General features: G+C 51.1%; 1 protein-coding gene across 1 annotated transcript in view; it reads right to left on the reverse strand.

Moving 5' to 3' along the window:
• Nucleotides 1-18120, reverse strand: part of CCDC141 (coiled-coil domain containing 141) — a 170207-nt gene that overhangs the window by 91368 nt on the left and 60719 nt on the right. Inside the window, exon 6 of the mRNA XM_084805883.1 lies at nt 12797-12916. Within this exon, the coding sequence (XP_084662009.1) occupies nt 12797-12916 (120 nt within the window). The remainder of the gene's footprint in view (nt 1-12796; nt 12917-18120) is intronic.

Here is an 18120-nt window from a genome sequence, read left to right on the forward strand (position 1 = left end):
AGAACTGAGAGAATGTTGTCTTTTGTGTAGCTGCATCAACAATCATTTCAGACACCGTGAGCTTGATTTAAAAAGCCCCTCTCCCCCGCCCCCGGATGTTTTGCAACAGTGTCATTTAGCATTGCTAAAGAAGCTGTGGTACATAATAAGTGCCCAGCAATAGCGCAAAATAATTAGAGCCTATACTATGGAATCTTGGGCCTATCAAAATGGAAGACAGCCAAAATAAAGTTACCTGTGACTGCTGAGCACTGAAATATGTGCCAGTTTTTAATATTCCTTCTAAGGTCAATCCCCATAGGTGACAATTTGAATTCTGTTCATTTCATGATCTCTAGAGTATAAGGGTGATTTCACATAGATCTTTTCTTCCATGATCTTTAGTTTCCTTGTGCAGATTACCCACAATGCGAACAGGAATCGGGCATGAGACGAGCAGCAAGGCGATGCTCGAAGAATCCCAGCAATCTCGAATGTCACTGAGTCACCTGTCCCTAAGATTGAGGAAGCCAGCAGCATGCTAGGGAAGTTGGTGAAACCAGCATGCTTGGGGTGGGGGGTGGGTAATGTTGAGGAAACCAGCACAGAGATTGGGAAAACCAGTGGGGAGTTAGGAGTTGGGAAAGCTGTGGGGAGCAGGTGATGACCACCTAGGGGATGGGGAAGTGAGAGGGATGTGTCTGTGTTTGTGTGTCTGTGAATGGATTAGGGCAGAGATGTGGAAATTCCAGCCTGTGAACTTAATCCGTCCCACAAAGGTTCCACATTTGGCCCACAGAGCTTCCTTGGGTTCTAAATCAAAAACCGAAACTGCTAGCCATTCATCATAGAGATGGTCCAATTTTGGGTTGCCCTTTTCAAATTATACTTTCTTGAGATGGGGTGACCAGATCTGTCTGTACACAGTATTCCAGAGGTGTCCACCCCATATTATACAAGGGCATTGTGATACTTGCTAATACTAGCCAGATGTTTAATAATGCTTTCCATAAATTTGGGGGAATTATTAGGATAATGGGTCCATGATTTCTTGGCTCCCCATTATAAATATTTTTCTCCCATCAATGTTATATTGGCTACTTTATCATCACATCAGCTACTCCAGTAAGGTGGCTGATTTTAGTGACAGTGGATATTTTTGTCAGAAAATCAACATTTTCACATCTGAGCTCTTTATGAACCCACAAGATGTATGCCGTTTGGACCCAGTAACTTGTTCAATTGTAATTTGTCCATTAGCACCAAAGGTCCCCTCACCCCGCGACTGGCTTGCCTGGCTGCGGGGGGGGGGGATGTTGCAGGGGGGAAGGGCAGAGATCGAAGGCCATTTGCCCTTGCTCTCGACGTCCAGGTGGGGGGGGGGGCTGAGCCGGCCAATATTTAGGCTGCCCCACCCCCTTTCCTCATTAATTCCGGCTTTTCTGGCTGGCTCAGCAGCAGCAGCAGCAGCGTCAAGGAAGAGTCAGTGGTGCTCGGCAGCGGCAGCTCCAGCAAGCCACAGGAGGGTGCCGGCCACCGTTAGGGTGGGCCGTTTTTTCCTGCCCTGGACCTCGTGGGGCCATCACTCTCGAGTGGGGGGAGGGAGTATTTCCCTGCACACACCCCCGCTTGCCCCTAGGGCCGCTGACTGCAGCCACTGTGCCTATCGAAGGGGGGAGAGTTTCCCATGCCCTGTACGGCCCGGATTCTGCTGTGCTTTGCAGCGGGCGGCTGCGGCGCTGCCTTGCCGGCCCAGCAGTGGGATTTTCTCCCAGCTCGCTCCCTCCACGCTTCCTGCGCCTCCTGTGGGGCCCCATTTTGCCCAACGGGGAAGTTTTCCCTCGCCCCGAGCAGCCCGGAATTGCCACCTTTCTTGGTGGCGGCGGCAGTGGCCTCCCGCTCCAACTGGAAGAGGGGGGAGTTTTCTCGCGCCCCACCCGAATTGCCGCCTTTTTATAGGCTTTTTCCTGCACCTCAGAGCAGCCCATTTGGCCGCTGACTGAGGCCCCTGTATTGCTGCCTTTCTTGGGGGGATTTTTCCCATACCCCACAGTGGTCTATTTGGCTGCCATTTGTGGTGCCTGAATTGCCTCTTGGCGGGCTTTTTCCTCCTCCCCAGAGCGGCCCGTTTGGCAGAGGATGGCGGTGGCGGTGGCGTGGCCTTGCTGCTGTCTCAGGGAGGTAGGGGAGTGTTCCCGCACCCTGGAGTGGCTGCAGCCAACAGGGGTTCATTCCGTGGGCTCCCTCTGTGGCCCGATATTCCCATTTTGCGGGTAGTGTAGCCTGTTTGGCCAATATAGCAGGTCGGCCTACCAGCCAGCAATCACCCCTGAGCGGCGTGGCCTTGCTGCGCTACGGGCGCTCCTTGCACCTCCTTAGGGCCGGGGATTTCAGTGGGCATCGGCTAAGTGGCCTTGCCGCCCCTGCAGAGGGAAGGGGAGTTTTCAGTGCTACGAAGCAGCCTGAATTGCCTTTGCTGTGGGTGGCAGCAGAGCGGCCTTGCCAGCCCTGAGAGGGTTGGGGTTCACCCATGCCTCCTGAACGGCCTGTAGTGCAGTAATGATAATAATAATAATAATAATAATAATAACAATAAGAAGAAGAAGAAGAAGAAGAAGAAGAAGAAGAAGAAGCAGAAGCAGCAGCAGCAGCAGCAGCAGCAGCAGCATGGGGTGGAGTTTTTCCCCACGCCTCCAAGCAATCAGTCAAAGGGCTGGATGCGCCCGATCTTGCCTGATCTCAGAAGCTAAGCAGGGTCAGCCCTGGTTAGTACTTGGCTGGCTGACCGCCTGGGAATCAGGCTTTCTGCACTGAGCAGGGGGTTGGTCCCAATGGTCTTGTAAGCCCCTTCCAACCCTATGATTCTATGATCTTTGGTGGCCTTGCTGGCCCAGCGTCTTTTGTATTTAGGTCGGAAGAGGAGGGGGAGGAGACCAAAAAAAAAAAGGAAAGGGAAAGGGAAAAAAGTGCCAAGTTGTATCTAGGATATTCAGCTATCATCATCTGCATGGGAAGTGCACATATTTTGTTTGTTATTAGTCTCTCCCTCTCTTCCAGAGAGATCTTTTAGAAGATCTCTGGAAGAAGAGATAAGGGCTTTCTTTTATTTGGCCAAATGAATACATAGCATCAGGGCTATGCATTGTGAGCAGATTTCTTCCTTTCTCACCCTCATAGGAAGGAATGGGGACATGTGCATGTGGCCCCATTGCTGTAGGGGGAGTTGTGTTTGGGTGGGGAGGTGAAGACATAGATGCCCCTCTACAATTCAAAGGGCTGTTTCCATCCATTCCCACCCCACATAGAGGGTCTCCGTTCCGCGGGGAGGCAGCTTCGAATTGCGGTCTTAATTTTCGAGGTCGGAGTGCAAGGTCCATAGACGGGGAGGGAAAGGGACAAAAGGAAATGAGAAGAAAAGTGAGCGGGGGGAAAGGGGGAAGGCCCTCCGCCTTGCCTAAGTTTCAGACTCAGGCCTTTGAGCATCTCACAGAGCCCCCTTATTGTTAACAAAGTCTGGGGCTTGATACCCAGCTTCCCTGGGTAGGGCGTGGTGAGAATCTTGACTCACGCCCTGGTAGAGCTATTGCCAACCCCCGTGAGGGGAGACCGGTAGCTATGTGGGTTTGGGGTTCTCCTGTTTTCACACCTCCCTGGCAGCTTAGAGTACCAGCTTGGTGCAGTGGTTAAAGTGCCATAATGGGACTTGGAGATATGAGTTCTAGTCCCCACTTGGCCGTAAAGCTCACTGTGTGACTTTAGGCCAATCCCTGGCTCTCTGCGTAACCTGCCTCACTGGGTTGATGATTATAAGGGTTGTTCTTTGTTCATGTTGCAAGGCAGCGGCTTTAGCATTCACTCCAAGGGCATGCTCTGGAGGAACAGGTAGCTTCTGCTTTGCTGAAGCTAAACAAGCTTGCCCCTAGGGATGTGCGAAAGTCTTCGAAGGGTGACATTCGCGGTGGGGGGGAGGCGCTCCGTCCCTCCCCCCGGAATTCTCGACCGGGGGGGAGGCGCTCGATGGAATTCTCAACGGGGGGGATTCCACGGAGCCGCCGGCCGGCTCCGCCTGCAGCTGGACATCCGGCCGCTGGGCAGCAGGGACGCAAATGGCAGCGGCCATAGCCGCCGCTGTTTGCGTCCCTGTACTTAACCATGATAGGCTACGTAAATATTTACGTAGCCTATCACGGCAAAGTAAAACAAAACGCATACGCAAATGGCGGTGGCTACAGTGGCCGTCATTTGCGTTCGCTACTTTTCACCGTCCTAGCCTACGTAAATATTTAGTAGGCTAGAACGGCTTAAAATAGCGAACGCAAATGGCGGCCGCTGTAGCCGCCGCCATTTCTGTACGCTGCGCCCAGCCAGGAGACCAGCCGCCCTGCCCCGCCGCCCCAACCGCACCTGCTGCCCCCACCGCCGCAACTGCCACCCCCACGGCACCTGCTGCCCCCGCCGCACCTGCCGCCCCCGCCCCTGCACCTGCCGCCCCCGCTGCCACCCCCACCACCCCTTTTGCCGCCACCCCGCCGCCAAAACCGCCACATCCGCCCCAGGTAAGCTTCGTCCTGGGGGGTTCCTCGGGGCGGGCGGGGGGGCAGGAGGCCATTCCGCCAGGGATTCCGGGGGCCGAATGCCAGTGCATTCGGCCTCACTGGAATCCGTGGCGGAATTCTCCGCCATCCCTATTATGGATCGGGTAGTAGTATTAAATTTGCAACATCTCCTGCGTAACACCTGTTTTCTCATGAAGCATACAAATGACAGGTTGAGCACCAGTGCCAACGTTTCATCTAATACCCGGACGCCGGAAATTCCAGAAACAACGCTAAGAGGCTCTCGTTGAGTGTTGTGTATTTAAGTAGTGTAAGCCATGCTGCACTTCATGTCTCACATGACAAGGGCCTTCTGTACCTGGGAGCCCTGGGGTGTTGCTCTCTCATTCAGCTACAACAGTTGTAGCCCTCCTGGTAGTTTACAGTTATGGTCTTATGTCCATTTCTAAAGTATGGACTGCTCAGTATCTCTTTTCTTGTCCTTACAGTTATTTATTTATTTATGTAATTATTTATTTTTCTTTGATTAATGTATTGGACGTGTGCACACATGTGTGCACACGTGCTCATGTCCAGACACAGCATGTTGTTTCGAGCTGGTCGTAGCCAATATAGGTCAGGCTGCAGCTCCCAGAGCAGCCTGTTCCAGGGCGCATGTGTTCGTGGATTTACCGGCACAGCTTGTAGCGAGAGCGCTTTCTTCCCACTCCATTCCATTATGGGTTGGTGCATGTTCCCCTGCAGGTTCCAGTGCTGCATCTAGGAGGGAACAACCTGTGGGTGGGAAAGGCAAGGACCTTTCCCAGGTCATGCGGCACAGTTTGCCAGCTATAATGATCATCAGTCCGGCTTGCTTCCTCAACTTAACTGGAGGAATGCGCTTGGTTAGATGGCCGGAGTGTGTGTGAACCAGTGCGGGTGTTCGTCTGTGAGCGCAGCATGGTTTTCTGTGCTGGTCGGAGGGCCTCCTCAAGCAGCGGATCCCAGCTCAGGCTTAGCCAGTATACCACCATTCAGTGGTTGGCAGATGCGGCATGCGTTTGGAGCACCTCGTAGAAGGTAATGGGCTGCTAACCCAACTTATATCATTGCCAGCTTCGGAGGGTGTGGTTAGCAGAATTTGCCTCACCCGTTGCCGACCAGGGGCAATGGGTTGGAACAATCACAGGCCCCTTAGTCCACCTTCATGGTGGACAGGCAAGGGAAAGCTCAGAACACCAACTTGGTGTGCCAGTATTTGAAGTTGACGCCAGGGTGGCATCACCTCAAGGGTGGCAAAAGCTGATGTCTTCCAGTTTTAGCTGTACCCAGCAGCTAATTCCTGTTGTTAATTTTTCCCCCTGATCTTAGAATTGGATATTTATAAGCCCGTGTGTTAATCAGAAAATAAAAGTCAACCAGCTTCTTTAAAAAAACTTAGAGGTTTGCTGTGCTATGCTTCGGGGGCTGTGGTGGCTTAGTGGTTAAGACGCTGAACTGCAAACTGGAAGGTCGGCAGGTCAGCAGTTCGAGACCCGAGTGCTGCGTGACGGAGTGAGCTCCCGTCTTCAGTCCCAGCTCCTGCCAACCTAGCCGTTCGAAAGCAAGAAATTGCAAGTAGATAAATAGGTACCGCCTCGGCGGGAAAGGTAACAGTGTTCCGTGCACCTCGGTGTTCAGTCATGCCGGCCACATGACCACGGAAGTGTCTTTGGACAGCGCTGGCTCTTCGGTTTAGAAACGGGGATGAGCACCGCACCCTAGAGTCGGACACGACTGGTTGGGGACACCTTTACCTTTTTTTTTGTGCTATGCTTCAGCATTAAGTAGCAGAATGGTTAACAAACATTTAGAGCGCTACACGCAGATCCTAATATTCGTTTTGTGTTTCAGTGTGCGGCTTCTAACTTACTTTTATTTTATTTATTTATTAAATTTATTAATCGCCCATCTGACTGGTCACCCAGCCACTCTGGGCGATGTACAACCCACCATAAAACAATTTAAAACAATAAAATTTTACCATAATTTTTTTTTTAAAATACCCTAGCCCACCCCAAATGCCTGCCTGAACAACCATGTTTTTAATGCACGACGGAAGCTCATTAAAGAGGGGGCATGACGGAGTTCCCTAGGGAGGGAGTTCCACAGAGTGGGGGCCACCACAGAGAAGGCCCTCTCCCTCATCCCCACCAGTCTAGCTGTCCTGGCTGATGGGACAGAGAGAAGGCCATCCGAGGCTGATCTTGTTAAGCGGCCTGTCTGGTGTTGCTGGAGGCGCTCCTTAAGATAGGCTGGGCCGGAACCATATAGGGTTTTAAAGGTCAAAACCAACACCTTGAATTTGGCCCGGAAAACAACTGGTAACCAGTGCAACTCCTTCAGCACTGGAGTGATGTGATCTCGCCGGCGGCTGCCTTTAATCAGGCGAGCCGCCGCGTTCTGTACCAGCTGCAGTTTCCAAACCGTCTTCAAGGGTAACCCCATGTAGAGCGCATTACAGTAGTCCAAACGAGAGGAGACCAGGGCATGTACTACTGATGGAAGCAGATGGTCGGGAAGGAAGGGGCGCAGCCGCCGTATCAGATGGAGTTGATACAGCGCTGTCCGGCTCACAGCTGACACCTGAGCCTCCATGGACAGCTGGGAGTCCAAAATGACCCCCAGGCTGCGGACCTGGTCTTTCAAGGGTAGCCGTACCCCATTCAACACCAGGTCAACATCCCCCAGCCTCCTCTTGTCTCCCACCAAAAGTACCTCGGTCTTGTCAGGGTTCAGCTTCAGCTTATTCCTCCCCATCCAGCCACTCACCGTCTCCAGACATTTGGACAGGGATTCTACGGCCAACCTTGGTGAAGATTTGAACGAGAGGTAGAGCTGCGTGTCATCCGCATATTGATGACACTGCACCCCAAACCTCCTGATGATAGCCCCCAGTGGCTTCACATAGATGTTAAATAGCATCGGGGAGAGGATGGAACCCTGTGGCACCCCACAAGTAAGTGGCCACGGGTCCGAAACCTCCTCTCCCAGTGCTACCCTCTGGTACCTGCCGGAGAGGAAGGACCGGAACCACCGCAATACAGTGTCTCCAATGCCCAACCCCTCCAGGCGGTCCAGGAGGATACCGTGGTCAACGGTATCAAAAGCCGCTGAGAGATCGAGGAGAACAAGGAAGGAGCATTCACCCCTATCCAGAGCCCTCCTCATATCATCCACCAAGGCGACCAAGGCCGTTTCTGTCCCATGCCCAGGCCTGAAGCCCGACTGAAATGGGTCTAGATAATCAGTTTCTTCCAAGTGTGCCTTCAACTGCACCGCCACCACCCGCTCAATCACCTTGCCCAAAAATGGCAGATTTGAGACTGGGCGAAAGTTGTTCAGAACTTGAGGATCCAAGGAGGGCTTCTTTAAGAGCGGTCTTATCACTGCCTCCTTGAGGGCTGATGGCATCACTCCCTCCTCAAGGGAGGCGTTCACCACCGCCTTGATCCCCTCACCCAGTCTCTCTCTGCAGCTCATAATGAGCCAAGATGGGCAAGGATCAAGTAAGCAGGTGGTCGGCCTTACAGATGAAAGCACCTTGTCCACTTCATCAGGAGGAAGAAGCTGGAACCGATCCCACAAAACCGGTTTGCCACAGGCCGCCTCTTGCTCACTAACTGTATCCACAGTGTGCAGAGTAACACACCTAATCTGATCAATTTTATCTGCAAAGTGCCTTGCCAAAGCCTCACAGGAGGCCTTAGAATACTCCAGTGGTTCCGGAGCCACAGGACCGACCAGGCTCCAGACCACTTGGAACAGCCTCCTGGGGCAGCACTCTGCAGATGCGATGGAGGCAGCATAATATTCCTTTTTCGCTGCCTTCACCACCACGTGATAGGCTGAAGATATAGCTCTAGCCCGTGTCTGATCGTCTTTGGAGCGAGACTTCCGCCACCGGCGCTCTAGCCGTCTCACCTCCTGTTTCAGAGCTCGTAACCGCGGATTGAACCATGGTGCAGTCCGAGCCCTGTTCAGGGGGAGAGGGCATTTCGGAGCCACCCGATCTAATGCCCCAGTAATTGCGGCATTCCAGCCACCCACCAGGGTCTCGACCGAGTGGTCGTTGGCATGCCCCAGAGAATCCCCAAGCGCGTTCAGGAATCCATTTGGATCCATAAGACGCCTGGGGCGGACCATTTTAATGGGTCCTCCACCCCTGCGGAGGGGTTGTGGAACCGAGAAGTCCAACATCACCAGATAGTGATCTGACCATGACAAGGGGGTGGTGGATATACCCCCGACTTCCAGATCACTCCCCGCTTCTCCAGAAACAAACACAAGGTCTAGTGCATGACCGGCTACATGGGTGGGCCCAGTTAGAATGTGGTGCAGCTCCCAGGAGGCCATGGTCTCCATGAAGTCCCGAGGTGCTCCTGTGAGGATGGCCTCCGAATGTACGTTGAAGTCCCCCAACACCAGTAAGTTAGGGGACTGTACACGCACATCAGAGACCACCTCAAGCACCTCGGCCAGGGAGTCAGTCGTGCAGCGGGGTGGACGGTACATGAGCAGAATCCCCAGACTGCCCTTCGGGCCCAACCTCCAATACATGCACTCAACAACCTTGGTCTCCCGGAGAGGGGGTCTGGTGAAGACCAAGGACTCTCGGTAGATAACAGCCACTCCCCCTCCCCAATCCCCAGCCCTCGGCTGCTGTGCATACGAAAATCCAGCTGGACATATGGCTGCAAGGGTTGGAGCAGCAGCCTCGGCCAGCCAGGTCTCCGTAATACATGCCAGGTCTGCACCCTCATCCAGGATCATGTCATGGATGAGGGAGGTTTTCTGGGTAACAGACCTGGCATTGCAGAGCAGCAAACGAAGGCCAGAAGATGGGGTCACGCCTCCCCCAGCCATCCTTTGGCTCTGGACAGGCCTGGAGCAGGGGACAGATACTACACATCTCTCCCTTGTTCCCCTTACCTGGCATGGCCTGCCCCTAGCGCTCCGCCAGCGCCTGCCGCCCAGCCTCGGTATGTTCTGGCCCCCAACACTCCCCCCACTGCCTCCATCAACTTACCTCGCGTTGCTCCCCCTGGTGACTTTTGAATGGAGACAGTCTTGTTGGAGAGTAGATGACAAATTGTTAAGACTTTATCTGTGGCAGTTGATGGGAGCTGTTTGGGCCTATATGTATAGCAGGAGTTTTCTTATTATTCAGCTTCCTTTACTATGCCCAGTGCTATGGCAGTGCAGGAGATGTGTCCAATCCTGGCCTTTAAGTAAGGTCTAGTGTAGGCTCTTTTGCTCTTCTCTCACCCTACTCATAGGGTATCCTGCTAGAGTAACGATAGTTTTGGCTTCAGCTTCTTCCCAAGCAAAGGCCTCAGCATCCTGTTCAGCCGGAACTGATTCAGGACTATGATCAATTTCAAAAGCCCATGAAAGGGACTGCCCAGACTATTGGGGCAGGCTTGCTGCACTGGCCTTCTGGGCTAAAGATGAAGGGTGTGGCTGACAACACTGTTGACTTCCTGGTCAGGCAGGTGCTCCAGGGTTGGTCTTGGGGATCCCTGGTGCCTCCAGACTCTAGAGCCCTTCTGCCGCCAGACATATTGCTGGGTTTACGGGCTCTGTGGCCTTTGGGTACATCACCACATGAGGCTTGGCAGTTTAGTGATGTGCAATTTCCCCAGCGGGTGGTCTTTATTCCACTGAGGAAGTCCAAAACCGACCAGGTCAGGATTGGGGTCAGCGCGTCGCTGTTCCCAGCCCTGGTGCTGGACCTTCGTCCGGTCACCACCCTGGGGGCCTTTTCTCTAGGTCTGGAAGAGTCTCCCCGGCCCTTTCTTCTGCCTTAGCGACTCCTCTCCCCTGACCAAACATCAATTCTGGGTAGTCACTGTGCGGCCTTGAAGGTGTTGGGTTTGCGCCGCGTCTCTGGGGCTCACATCGGACAAAGTGCAGTCCATCGGCAGGTATCGGGCCTCCGCAAGGCATATCGGGCCTCCGCAAGGCCACTGCTGGGCCTTTTTGGACATGAGGATGCTGGTGTTCACATGTTTGTCTCTTGTTCTTTCAGATGTCCGGAGTGCGAGGGAACCGGTATGCATGCTCACCTGGGGGCACAGCATGGTCCTCTCGGCTAGTCAGAGTGCCTCCTCAAGTAGCGGAGCCTAGCTGGGGCTCAGCCGGTGGGCCACCTCCAGTGGTTGTGCAGACGTGGCATGTGTTGGTGCACCTCCTGCCCACATTCTTCCAGCAACAGCTGGTGAAGGTTCCCCCGCAGATTCTGGTTCAGCACATGGGGGGAACGATTTATGCCTGCTGAAGGGCAAGGCCCTGATTCTTCAAGCCTGAGATTTACAGCTGATTCGGTGTCGCTGGCCCGGAATTGCCATCATTGTGTCCATCCTGCTGCCGAGAGGGGCATAGAATGATGGTTGGGATCCCTGAAGATGGTGGTCATCTCTGACCTAGGCAATGTTATCTTGTTGGTGTATATGCAAAGGGGCATCCTGGAGTGTTTTGCTGCGTAGGTTGGGGGTAGGGATGGCGGAGAATTTCTCCCCGAAACTTCGGGGGGCCGAGCGCCAACGTGTTCGGCCCCCCAAACAAGTTTCGGGGAGAAATTCTCCGCCCCCCCGCCCCCCGCAGCCCCCCCCGGGACGGGACTTACCTTTGCCGAATGTCCCTCCCGGCGGCGGGTCCGGCCAGCGGTTCGGCAGGTGTTTGTGCGGGGCGGGAGCGGCAGCCGGTCTTTTGACCGGCTGCCGCCCCCGCCATTCCAATAAAAGAAAGAAAAAAAAAACGCCCCCGTGATAGGCTACGTGACGATTAACATAGCCTATCACGGCTAGATCTGCAAAGTCAGCCGTGATAGGCTACGTAAATCGTCACGTAGCCTATCACGGGTGACTTAAAAAAAAAAAAAGCGCGTACGGCTAATGGCGGCCCCCATAGGGAGCCGCCATTCCCATTCCTTATTTGGTCGCTGTAGCCTACGTAAATGTTTACGTAGACTATGGCAAAAATAAGGGCAACGCTATTTGCATTGCCCTTATTTTCGCCGTAGTCTACGTAAACATTTACGTAGACTACAGCGACCAAATAAGGAACGCGAACGGCGGCTCCCTATGGGGGCCGCCATTTGCGTACGCGCTTTTTTTTTTTAAGTCACCCGTGATAGGCTACGTGACGATTAACGTAGCCTATCATGGCTGACTTTGCAGATCTAGCCGTGATAGGCTACGTTAATCGTCACGTAGCCTATCACGGGGGCGTGTTTTTGGTTTTTTTTTAAACTTTGGAGTTCGCGGCCGGGTGAGGCGGGAAGCCTCCTCCCCAGCCTGAATTTCGGCGGGGCGAGGTGGGAAGCCTCCCCCCCGGCCTGAATTTCGGCCGGGCGAAGCAGGAAGCCTCCCCCCCCGGCCTGAACTTCGTGGGGGGAGCAGCAAAGCACCTCCCCTCCACCGCGAACAAGCTTCGAGGACAGGTAAGTGACTTTCATCCACCCCTAGTTGGGGGGAGGGTGACTAAGCAGAGGCTTGTCGCCCTCCTGTGGCGGTTCCGGGCGGGCACTCTACTGGGGGAGAGGACAGGTGAGCATTTGTGGGCACCGTTTCAGGTGACTGGTAAGGCCTGAGGCTCTCGGCTCCAGGTTTTGTGGCCCCGAGTTGCAAGGTAATGGCTTACCTCTGAAGCCGACCCTCCTCACCCACTCAGGTTCCGTGGCTCGAGGGGTGGTAACAGGGGAAGGTCTCCCAGCCCAGAATTGGGTGGATCGATCTGCAGGGTGGCTACAGTAGACGCCATGCCTCAGACGACGAATGCCTCACTCGATACCTGTCATGATTACTTGTTTTCTATGTGCCCGCCGGTGCTTCCTTCGCAGATTGTAATATGTCAATAAGTGTGGCCCAGTTTTATCCCAACTCTATTTGTGTCGTCTCGTCATTTCTCCCCCCTACGCACCCGCAACGTCATCTTGTCACCTCTGCTTGATGTATGGTGCAATGCTATGCATGTTTACTTGGAAGTAAGGCCTGTGCTCAATGGCGCGCACTCCCAGGTAAGTATGAACAGGGTTGCAGGCTTAGATCTTCAGATGCTCTTTCTCAAATAAATAGCTGAAGTATGAGTATCTAAGTAGAACTATGATTTAGGAAACTTTACTTTTATAAGTAGGACTACAGTCCTCTGAGAAAAATATTCCTAGATCAATTAAATATCCCCCCAGAAGTGATTGGAGGACTACAGTGCAAATGTTTCAAATAAGATAAGAAGGTTCTTACTTTAACCTTATTTTCCATTTCCTTGTGCTCCTGAAGTAATTCTTCATTTTCTTTTAAAGATGACCCAAGGTTTTGCTTATGGAAATAATATTTTATATTCTTCTTGTACCAAGAGGTTATCTGAAAACAAAAATAATAATTTTGATGATTAAAAACAATGGGTGACATTCAGTGTTGTGTGAGCAGACTTCCCATCTCTCCTCTTCCCTGACCACCCCCCCCCATCTCAAAAATCTGCTCTGGAGGGTCCCCCAACCCTCTAGAGAAGATTTGGGGGCAGCACAGAAGCTGCAGGGAGGAATGGGAATCTGTTCCGCTGATGGCTGCCATTCTGTCAGCGGACTGACACAATTGAATTTCACCTAGAGATTTAGGGGTTGTTCAGACAATCGGCAGGGGAACCAATGCAGTGTCAGTCATTTCCCCTGCCCCTGCCAGTCATATGACCAGGATTACCCAGATTACCCTAATTACCCATGCTACATTGCGGGTTATCGTCTTGTCTGAACCCAGCATGAGTATATTGCATTTTCACCTACCCTGCAAACCCATACTGCAAGTCATAGGTTGTAGGGTGGGTGAAAATGCACGACGCCTGCGCCACACACTGGGTCTGGACGACACAGCAACCCACAACACGGGTAATTAGGGTCGCACAGGGGGCAGGGGAAACAACTGATGCTGTGTTGTTTTCCCTGTTGATCATCCTATCCCAGACACAGACTTTGCATGATCACCGCAGTCCACTGCGGCTTGTTTAAGGCATTGCTGGTTTTCAGCATATGCAGGGCAGCTTTTGAATATTCACACCGTGGCTCACTCACTGTGCCATCTGAAACTGGCAAGGGTGGGTTGTTGGTGCGGTTCACAAACCACCCAGAACTCATGGGCTATTTTAGGGTTGTGGGTGGTTTGTTAACCACACCAAACCCATCCTTGGCGGGTTTGGTTGACACGACAAGCTGCAGTCACGGCTTGAATATCAAAATGGCCACGTGCCCATGCCACAGGCCACCGTGAGTTAAATAAGCATGGAGGGCTGCTTGATTGTGTGAACCAGTCCAGAATCAAGCATGTAACAACCCACTCTGAAGTCTGAACATAAGAGCCCTGCTGAATCACACCAAATACTTATTTAGTCCAGCATTCTGTTCACAGAGTGGCCAACCAGCTGCCTATAGGAAGCACACAAGCTAAATATCATTCATGGTCATTCTCCCCCCACCCCCAATTCAGCCCACAAATGCCAACTGTTTGTTGTATTCTAGATATGCAATTTTCCATCACAATCCTATGCACACTGAAGGCACATAATAAACCCCATTGAACAAAGTGGGAGTTACTTCTGAAAAAAGATGGTTTTGTTGTTATTTTAAAAATGTCTATCCCATCTTATTTCCAAAAATGGTACTCAGGGTGGCTAGCAAAACAAGACAGCTTACTATTTTAAAAGAGTATATCAGTTCCCCCATTTCTAACAGAAGAGCTTCGGCTACTGGGCAATACAGAAATGAAATAAATGTAATATATAAATAAATAAATATTTGGAATTTTGGGCACCATCAGAAAATGGCTGCCATGAGGGTGTGTGCTCTCTCACAAAATGGCTGTTGTGGTGGGCATGGCCAGTCACAAAACACTCATTTCATGAAAGACACAAACTGGTGAGGTGAAAAGACAAGTAACAGACCCAAGCACCAAAGTATAAGGCAGCAGTGGAGTCCGAGACCCAAAACACAGAATGTCTTTGAACCCGCATTAATAGGAAGTTCACTCCAAATCAATTTTCCCCAAACATGAACACATGCACACCCCAAATGGCAAGCATGCAAAAAACACCCACCCCACACAGAAAACAAATCCCAAACAGCCACCCACATACAGAAAACAGATACACACACAAACCCCTGCCCCATTTTCCCTCCGTTATGGCCACTGTGCCCCCACCATTGTTCCTCTATCACTGAAACCATGGGTGCCCTGCACCCCCATGAACACTCCATTACTGCCACCCTCTCCAACCTCTCCACGATCACCTTAAACCCATCACCCCCACCTCCCGCATGTTTACTATATAGCAATGGCAATGAGACCCTTTTTGTTTCTTTTAGCTTTAATGGCCAGTCAAGCACCATCCACCACAACCATCTCAATTTCCTGAAAATGCCTCTCTGGGACTATGCGCCTCATGTGAAGATGAGGGTTGGGAGGCCAGTGCTTTGCTTCGACGTGCATCCCAACAGCCAGGTATTGTTTGTAATGTAAAAAAATGTGTGAGGCTTCGCAGGTGCCAAGGCAGGCAAGTGAGGGTGCCCTGTTGCCCTCAGCTGTCACACTGGAGATCCAGTTAAATAAACCAACGAACAGCAACAATAGGACTGGGCTGTTAGTTTACTGAGAGAGCAATCCTAAGGTCCCTAGACACCATCTCTAGGGCCAAAGCATTGTTCGGTTTCCTGGCTCCGATCTGAGAGCCAGGAAACAGTGCTCCCTGCCCCCCCCCCCCCATAGCTGGAGCAGAGAGAACTGCGCCTGGCTACCTCTCTGCGCTCAGAAAAAAGATTCTGGAGATGGGAAAAGGAGGCGTTTCAGGAGGCAGCGAGGGTAGGAGACAAAGGCAGCTGCCTCACACCATTTCCTTATGGCCATCCCAGCCTCTGAGGTGCCGCTGCGAGATGGGCAAAATCGCCTGTCTAGCAGAAATGCAGGGCGGCTGGAGCGTGGAGGCAAAGATTGCCTCCATTGTCCTCCTGCCCTGTATTGGATACTTAGCAGCCTCTGAATTCGGAGGCTGCTGGGTTACCACATAGGATTGTGCCCTTCGGCTGTAATCTTACGCCCATTTAGTAGTGAGTTCCGTTGAAATTAGTGGAGCCTACTCCTGACTAAAGTTGCATAGGCTCACACAATTATTTTCATTCATCTAGACTGCAATTTGTCATTTGCAGAACTGTGGTGTAACATTACACCTTTACACAGTCTTTTAATTTTTTTTTAAAAAAATTAAATTTTCATATTTTTTTAAATTATTATTTTTAAAAAAAACATAATTATTTTAAATTATGGTATTCATGTCAGGCCCCTTCATGGATCACTGCCTTGTTGTGGCGAAGGGGCTTGAGTAACTCAGTGAAGCCATAAGCTATGCTATGCAGGGCCACCCAAGATGGACAGGTCATGGCGGAGAGTTCTGACAAAATGTGGTCCACTGGAGAAGGAAATGGCAACCCACTCCAGTATTCTTGCCAAGAAAACCCCATGGAACGTATCACAAGGCTAAAAGAGATGACGCCAGAAGATGAGCCCCTCAGGTCGGAAGGTGTCCATTATACTACTGGGGAAGAGCAGAGGGAGTTTCCCAGTAGCGCCAGAAAGAGTGAAGCGGCTGGGCCAAAGCCGAAAGGACACTCAGCTGTGGATGTGTCTGGTGGTGAAAAGAAAGTCCAATGCTGTAAAGAACAATATTGTTTATTATTGTAAGATCAATGAATCAAGGTAAGCTGGAGGTGGTCAAACATGAGATGGCAAGATTGAACATTGACATCTTGGGAATCAGTGAACTAAAATGGACAAGCATGAGCGAATTTAATTCAGGTGACCATCATATCTACTACTGTGGGCAAGAATCCCTTAGAAGAAATGGAGTAGCACTCATAGTCAACAAGAGGGTGGGAAAAGCAGTACTGGGGTACAATTTCAAAAACGACAGAATGATCTCAGTACGAATCCAAGGCAAACCATTCAACATCACAGTAATTCAAGTCTATGCCCCAACCACTGAGGCCGAAGAAGCTGAGGTTGATCAGTTCTATGAAGAGACCAACAAAACCTTCTAGAACTAACACCAAAAAAAGATGTCCTCCTATCATAGGGGATTGGAATGCTAAAGTAGGAAGTCAAGAAATCACCGGGATAACAGGCAGGCATGGCCTTGGTGTACAAAATGAAGCAGGACATAGGCTAATAGAGTTTTGGCAAGAGAACATGCTGATCATAGCAAACACGCTTTTCCAACAGCACAAGAGGTGACTATACACATGGACATCACCAGATGGTCAATATCGAAATCAGATGGATTATGTCCTTTGCAGCCAAAGATGGAGAAGCTCTATACAGTTAGTCAAAACAAGACCTGGAGCTGACTGTGGCTCAGATCATGAGCTGCTTCTTGCAAAATTTCAGCTTAAATTGAAGAACGTAGGGAAAACCACTAAACCATTCAGGTATGACCTCAATCATATCCCTTATGAATATACAGTGGAGGTGAGGAATAGATTTAAGAGATTAGACCTGATAGACAGAGTGCCTGAGGAACTATGGATGGAGGTCCGTAACATTGATCCAGGAGGCAGCAACTCAATCCATCCCAAAGAAAAAGAAATGCAAGAAAGCACAGTGGCTGTCTGATGAGGCTTTACAAGTAGCTGAGGAAAGAAGGGAAGCGAAAAGCAAGGGAGAAAGGGGAAGATATATCCAACTGAATGCAGAGTTCCAGAGAATAGCAAGGAGAGACAAGAAGGCCTTCTTAAATGAACAATGCAAAGAAATCGAGGGGAAAAAAGAATGGGAAAGACTAGAGATCTTTTCAAGAAAATCGGAGATCTCAAGGGAACGTTTTGTGCAAAGACGGGCATGATAAAGGACAAAGAAGGCAGGGACCTAACAGATGCAGATGAGATTAAGAAGAGGTGGAAAGAATACACAGAAGAACTATACAGGAAAGATCTGAATGTCCCTGATAGCCATGATAGTGCGGTCACTGAACTTGAGCCGGACATCCTCGAGAGTGAAGTCAAGTGGGCCTTAGGAAGCATTACTAACAACAAAGCTAGCGGAGATGACAGTATTCCAGCTGAGCTATTTAAGATCCTAAAAGATGATGCTGTTAAAGTGCTGCACTCAATATGCCAACAAATTTGGAACACTCAACAGTGGCCACAAGACTGGAAAAAGTCAGTTTACATTCCAATTCCAAAGAAGGGCAACGCCAAAGAGTGTTCAAACTACCGTACAATTGCACTCATTTCACAGGCCGGCAAGGTGATGCTCAAAATCCTACATGCTAGGCTTCAGCAGTATGTGAACCAAGAACTACTGGAAGTACAAGCTGGGTTTTGAAAAGGCAGAAGAACTAGAGATCAAATCGCCAACATTCGCTGGATCATGGAGAAAGCAAGAGAATTCCAGAAAAATGTCTATTTCTGCTTCATTGACTACGCTAAAGCCTTTGATGGTGTGGATCACAACAAACTGTGGCAAATTCTTAAAGAGATGGGGGTACCAGACCACCTTACCTGTCTCCTGAGAAGCCTGTACGAGGGTCA

This window comes from Heloderma suspectum, chromosome 1 (genome assembly GCF_057233095.1).
Source record: "Heloderma suspectum isolate Gila_16-S chromosome 1, 16-S_ref, whole genome shotgun sequence".
NCBI lineage: Eukaryota > Metazoa > Chordata > Lepidosauria > Squamata > Helodermatidae > Heloderma > Heloderma suspectum.